General features: G+C 37.1%; 2 protein-coding genes across 2 annotated transcripts in view; one reads left to right on the forward strand and one right to left on the reverse strand.

The window, feature by feature from the left end:
- LOC144966775 (uncharacterized) overlaps positions 1-140 on the reverse strand; it is a 1,479-nt gene extending 1,339 nt beyond the window's left edge. Inside the window, exon 1 of the mRNA XM_078903553.1 lies at positions 1-140. This exon is cut by the window's left edge and continues 73 nt beyond it. The gene's annotated coding sequence lies outside the window, so the exon portion shown is untranslated.
- The window catches only part of LOC144963927 (uncharacterized), a 24,270-nt gene that overhangs the window by 6,504 nt on the left and 10,266 nt on the right, over positions 1-7,500 (forward strand). Inside the window, exon 2 of the mRNA XM_078897871.1 lies at positions 7,013-7,249. Coding sequence (XP_078753997.1) covers positions 7,036-7,249 — 214 coding nt within the window. The 5' untranslated portion in view covers positions 7,013-7,035. The remainder of the gene's footprint in view (positions 1-7,012; positions 7,250-7,500) is intronic.

Below are 7,500 nucleotides of genomic sequence, written 5' to 3' on the forward strand. Positions count from 1 at the left end.
TCCATTCGTCATGGTTTAGGTCCAATGCAACATAATTTAGACTACACAACGGATGGCTGAAAATTTAAAAAAAAAACACCCAGCAACATACATTTCGTTTATCTAGTTAGCAAATTCAAAAATTCAAAAGCAATAATATCAATACAATATGACTGAAACATAATGTAGACATTTAAGCTAATTTAGTTCATCTAGAGATTGAATAACGGTACAAGAAAATAAATCACTTGTCATAAGAAGTTACAAACAAATCTGTGGTTAGGTAGGGTACACACAAGAATAAAAGATAATCGAGAAGCGAAAGTAAGGCAAGTATTGGAAGAAACATTAAATTGAATATTAGCGCTTTCATGTATCCATTATTGTTTCATCATTTCATATTTGGCAATTCTAGCTGGTACTACAATCATAAAATTAACAATACTATCAATTCATTTTTCGTTACATAGGATAAGTGTCAGAATAATCTTCATACATCACATACCTAATGAAAAAAAGTAATGCGTTAGTACTTACTTGGATTTTTCTTGATTAGAGTTGATGAAAAAGTAGGTAACTGAAACTGGCGCTCATATTGGACGGCAAACAGGAAACAAAATTACCAAGTCAATCATTGTAGATGCCATCTACCAGTAAGTTGTGGATCATATTGACACGACTATGTCACTAAATAAATAGATGCATAATGTCACAACAAAAACAACAAAATGATGCAAACTTATATTGCCTATATACATTTAATGAGAAAATATGATTTTAACTGAATTTTCCATAGTAAAATCATGGGGATTAAATGGCCCTCAAATAAGAAATAAATAGGACTTTCTAGTATTTTACTATGTGCAAGTCATGGGGTCCAAATGGACCCCAAATCCGAAAATAGGACTTTCTAGTATTTTTCTCTTTGCAAGTCATGGGGGCCAAATGGACCCCAAATCAGGAAATAGGACTTTCTAGTATTTTTCTCTTTGCAAGTCATGGGGGCCAAATGAACCCCAAATCAGGAAATAGGACTTCCTATTTTAGTATGAAAATAGGGTTAATCGCGCAATCAGCTTAATCGACACACTAACCTGAACTCCCGAGGGTGTGCGATTAAGCGGAGTCGACTATACAATGGTATCGTGTTCAACGCGGAGGTAACTGAATATGTGACCCTACGCCTCGAAGCGGTATTATTTGTGCGGCTATGTGGTCTAGTGGTATGACACTCGCTTTCGGATCGGAAGGTCCTGGGTTCGAGCCTCGCTCGGCGCATAGTTGAGTCCTTGGAAAAGACTCTTTACTCACATTCTCTCACCGTACTCTGGCCGTTAACAGCGTTGTCTTTGTCTGAAAAATTGTAATATCGCCTAACAGGCGTCATGTATCGTCCTACATGTTAAATGTTGCTGTTGACTAGGGACCCCTTGTAAAGCGCATTGAGCACGTTAAGTGGATATTGCGCTATATAAATGCTCAATTATTATTATTATTATTATTATTATTATTATTATTATTATTATTATTATTATTATTATTATTATTATTATTATTATTATTATTAAGACGGGATTTGGAAAACGAAGAAAACCGGTTTTAAAGTGGAAATGGTCAAAATGATCAAATTTCAGTTTTTGGTTGTTTCATAAACTACAATCATTTTTCTACATGAAAACATGATAATTCAACATAAGTATTGACGATAAGTTATATGTATTTAAAGTTTTAAAATACAACTATCAGTGAAACATTCAAAACAAGAGTTGACTTTCTCTCAGAGAGCCACCATTTCCAAGGCTTAGTAATATTAAGTCTTTCCTCCACAAATACCATGTAAGATACCACAGCAAAGGGAGTGTCCTTATCTATCTCAGAGAAAGCATGACTGTTTCCACATATATATATATATATATATATATATATATATATATATATATATAGAGAGAGAGAGAGAGAGAGAGAGAGAGAGAGAGAGAGAGAGAAGAGAGAGAGAAGAGAGAGAGAGAGAGAGAGAGAGAGAGAGAGAGAGAGAGAGAGAGAGAGAGAGAGAGAAATAGATAGATAGAGATAGATAGATGTGTGTGTGTGTGTATTTTATTCTCTCATTCTTTCTCTTCCTCTCCCATCCTGTTTCTTTATATTTCTTTCCCTGCCCACCCGGCTTCACATAGTTTCAAAACTGTACTTTGAAATTGTAAATCCTTCTTTAACTTTTGGCATTTTGAAACCGTATATCCTCTTAAACAAAAGATCTGAACTGATGACAATGTGCAGACACTCTAACAAATTCAAGCTCAAAACGCAAAAGGCCAAATAACCCCTCTCCCCCCCCCCCCCCCCCCCCCCCCCCCCCCCCCCCTTTCCTTCCCCCCCCCCCCCCCCCCCCCCCCCCCCCCCGGCCCCATTATACCCCTCCTCCCCCTCTTCCCCCCCGCCGCCGCAACCACATTCCACTACAATATCACACACACATGTACACACAACATACCTACACGCATACACACATACACACACACACACACACACACACACTCATAATATAAACATGAGAGCACATCACACACAATACACATCAAAACTAATCACTTCTACACAACGAAACAACTTTAGTTTGGAGTTTTCTACGGACATTACAATGTCGAATCATCATTGCAACGCCGACTGAAGAAGTGTAAAAAAACAGAAACGAGTCGTCTCGGCCAAAAAAATGTGAGTGAAAATTTACATTACATATTAGCTCTAACCACCATTATCGAGCACTTTCGTACCTACAAGTACCCACCAACACTCGTATATATATATATATATATATATATATATATATATATATATATATATATATATATATATATATATATATATATATATATATATATATATAGAGAGAGAGAGAGAGAGAGAGAGAGGGAGAGAGAGATAAATAGATAGATAGATGTGTGTGTGTGTGTGTGTATGTGTGTGTGTGTGTGTGTGTGTATTTTATTCTCTCATTCTTTCTTTTCCTCTCCCATCCTGTTTCTTTATATTTCTTTCCCTGCCCACCCGGCTTCACATAGTTTCAAAACTGCACTTTGAAATTGTAAATCCTTCTTTAACTTTTGGCATTTTGAAATAGTATTTCCTCTGATAAATAAGACAAAAATGTCACATTAAAATTCTTATTTCATTGATTCTTTATTTGAGTACAAAAAAAAATCTTCAAAAAGTGAGCAATGTCATAAAATTAAATTGTAGGCATTAAAAAAAATTTGGGGGTGTTTTATTTATGTTAAGGACATCTTACACAATAATGAATAACTACAAAGGTAATTCTTGGATTATTTAAAATGTGTATGTACATTATCAAGTGTATATTCTAATCTCATGCCAGATTCAGTGATGGGAAAACTCCGGTTTCACCGGGAAAAAAATCCGGTCTGGAGCAAACAATTCCGGGTTACGGGCAACTTCCGTCGAATTCCGGTGATGTTTAATTGTTCCAAGGATACTCCCCGCCCCCCTCCCGTCCAGACACTACTAATACAACCACCACCACAACATCATCTTCATTAACACAACAACTACAACCACCACCACCACGTCATCATTACCACTACAGCAGCAACCGTCACCACCACATCATCATCACTATCACTGCTACTACAACCACAACCTTCACTACCACTACTTATACAACCACCACCACCACACTATCATCACTACCACTACTACTACAACCACAACAACCACCACATCATCATTACCACTACAGCAGCAACCGTCACCACCACATCATCATCACTATCACTACTACTACAACCACAACTATCACTACCACTACTTCTACAACCACCACCACCACCACCACATAATCATCACTACCACTCCAACAACAACCACCATCACATCGTCATCATCACCACTGCTACTACTACAACTTCAACCACCATCACCACCACATCATCATCACGACTACGACAACCATTACTACCACTGCTACTACAATCACATCACCATCCCGACCACCACTACTGCAACAACCACCACATCACCATCCATGCCACGACAACTACAACTATTATTACTTTATCATCTCTACCCCCACCATCACATCACCATCCCTGCAACTACCAATACATAACACCACAACGCCACCCCTACCACCACCAAAACTACTGTAACCAGTGTTGCAAGTGCCGTAAAAACCCTTTAAACAAATTTAGCTCAAATCCCTCTCTCTCTCTCTCTCTCTCTCTCTCTCTCTCTCTCTCTCTCTCTCTCTCTCTCTCTCTCTCTCTCTCTCTCTCTCTCTATCTATCTGTCTGTCTATCTCTCTCTATCTATCTATCTCCCTCTCTCTCTATCTATCTATCTATCTCTCTCACACTCTCTTTCTTTCTGTCTTTCTTCCTCTCTCTCTCTCTCTCTCTCTCTCTCTCTCTCCATCTTCACACAAACACACACACACACACACACACACACAAACACACGCACACATAAACAAATCAATAAATTGCGCCGACTGGATTAATTTTCAAGTTTACCTTCCTGCGCTTGCAAATAATAGCGAATCACAAATACTTTGACCTCATACGTTAGCCTCGTTAATCTTTAAAGCTCGTGTTGCTCTACTTATCACTCGATGCACTTTTAGTGATCAGAATGTATAAAAGTCAAAACATTATCAGATTTATGTTTTTCTCCTCTGGATACACTTGTGTCTTCGTCGGAGAAGTATTTCATAAGGGCGTCCGCCATTGTTCCGATAGAAAGTTATTAAGTTACTATATGTCATTACGAGGGAAGTGACGTCACGACTGTTGAACCCTATTTTCCTGGATGTTATAAGTTGTCAGGTATAGTAGGAACGAAATTGACGTCACTCAGCTCTTTGTTATTGATTTTAGGCGGCCATTTTAATGATTAGTTCTCGCTTATGGCCACCTCTATGCGAATACTGATTTCCTCGATTTGCATTCGTACTGCGAATAATGATTTCCTCTATTTGCAGTAGTACTGCGAATAGTAGATCGCGTTCGTATGCGTAATTCGCAGTAGTACTAATACTGCGAATAGTAGATAACGTTCGTATTCGTTATTCGCAGTACTAGTAGTACTGCAAAGAGGAGCTATTAGTCATTTCAGTCATTTGCTGTAGTTCTGTATTTGCAGTAGTACTTGTGTATAGTACGCCTAGCAAGCATACGTGTGCGACTGTGCTCTTGTTGTTTTTGTGAAGTTTTGTGATTTTAAACCATTTAACATTTATTTCTACATTGAATTTGTATTTGTATTCCACCGTGGGACATGTTTCAGTGAATCTTGTGATATAATTTTTACAACTTTTCAAAAGAAGGAAATGTTATTTTAATAAACAAATTTTTTAATGGATTTCATTCAACATGATAATTTTTATCCTCCTTGTCAGTTGACATCCTGTTACCGTTCACATCATTGTTTATGTTTATGTCATCATCCGAATACAATACAAGTAGACAGCATAACTGTTTTCGTCGAGCCAGAGGTAGCTGTCGCAAACGACGACCTATTGAGGTGTGTATTGGCAATCGGACAACAACAATAAACCTTGTGAGGGGTGTTAAAATCAATCACTTTGGAGCGGTGTCAAAACAAATAGCCTTTCCCAAAATAACGACACCGTGCAACAATAACGACCATAGTAAACTCATCTCAAGAAAAAGACCAACGGAAGCTGACATGGGAGTAAATAATGAAATAAAACCATGAGAGTTATCCACAATGTGCAATAATAGCAGCAGGGGCTGTGTTCAGACCACCAACAAACAAAATATAATCACCGATACAGTTGGCATTTCACACAGCAGACACGAATTGAGAAATGTGAAAAAAAAAAAATATTTTTTTAAAACACCTACGGTGTGGGGTGGGGGGGGGGGGGGGTATTTATGGAGAGAACACAGAGCCTTGTAACGAAACTGAGGACACCACGAACAATATGTGCCAATGTGTGAGAACCACTTACAGAGTAAAACTTAAGTGTCAAACCTTATGAAATGTGGTTTATTTAACTCAAGATCAGTACCCTATGTAATAAAAAGACAACTCTCGCTCATGAACACATTTTGGACAATGACTATGACAATTATTCATGTAAAAAAGGAAAATTGTGATTTGATACATCATTAGTAAAAGAAAATCTGCTGGGTACAATGTGATCAAGAAAAGCCGGAAAGGTCGACACGGTGTAGGGTTAATGATAGTTCACAAGGAAAATATTGCCTTACAGAAAACAAAAGTAACAACTAGGCCATACACCTTCGAAACCATCGAATGTCAGCTATTTTGTCGTCGAATGAATGAACTTGTTTGATACCAAAAAAAAAAACAAAACAAAAAAACAAAACTATTGTAAAGCACCTCTGAGCACTCTTTGTGGATAGTGGCGCCAAACGGACTACCAGAATGCTTCATAATGTCTAATTTTTCATAGGAAGAAATATTAAAATATTTGGATCACCCTTATTTAAGGTACAGAAGAATTCGCGGCTACTTGATTCAAATGTAATACATTGATACACTGGGTTGATAATATTGATTCATCACAATTCATTGCTTTCTCTACTGTAACGCTTACCAGAGGAGATCAATTTAAACTTTACATATCCAGATATAACACTAACGATAAACAAACATTCTTTAATCTTTTATACCAAATTAGATATGAAACAAAGAATGCTTGTTTTATGGGTAGTTTTAAAAATTTGATCGAGTGAGAGTTGCATTATCGGAGATTTTAATATGACCTGTAATGCCCCTCTTACTCGTTTTGTTTAATGATTCATTTATAATGATATTAACAGATCACATTGTATTATTCATATCAATGGCATTCAATGGATACGAGCCTAAATTAAGCCTTTAGCCAGGTTATGTTATGTTAAAACAGAGATCGAATGTAAACTAAATATTGTTGTTGGTTTTTGTTGTTGGCTTTTTTTTTTTTTTGGGGGGGGGGGGGGGGGGGGGGGGCACACATTTTCTTTATGGTGTAAAATTATTTCAATTTCAGCGTGTTACATCTTCAAGTCAACAATGGATGTCATTCAGGGAGACTCTGACAAAGAAGTGTATAATGATGACACCTTTTGCATTCGACTCATCACTCCTTCAGAGATTGAGGAGGCATTTTATAACTTGATTGGCAAAGAGGCCTGGGACTATACACTATTCAAGATCAAGACACTTCAGGAAATTTTCCCAAATAGCATGTACGTCATGGTAAATAAAAAAACTAAAGAGATCATTGGTAAGTATTACATTATTTGTTATATTTGACATGTATAATATGTGACCGCTGTTTGAATCCGGTGTTTTGGCTGAATGAACAAGATGAAGAAAACTGAACTTAAAGTCGAAATAAATAGACTTAGGAAATTCTTTAAGTTTAAGACACAAACATCATTCTCCCCAATTGAAGCATTTATTTATGATAATTTTATATAAGTTGAGCTTGAATTCCAATTTTGAGCATCAGATCCACTCCGATATAACACCATT

Source organism: Berghia stephanieae, chromosome 2, assembly GCF_034508935.2.
Source record: "Berghia stephanieae isolate SIO BIC M18660-M18661 chromosome 2, UCSD_Bste_1.3, whole genome shotgun sequence".
NCBI lineage: Eukaryota > Metazoa > Mollusca > Gastropoda > Nudibranchia > Aeolidiidae > Berghia > Berghia stephanieae.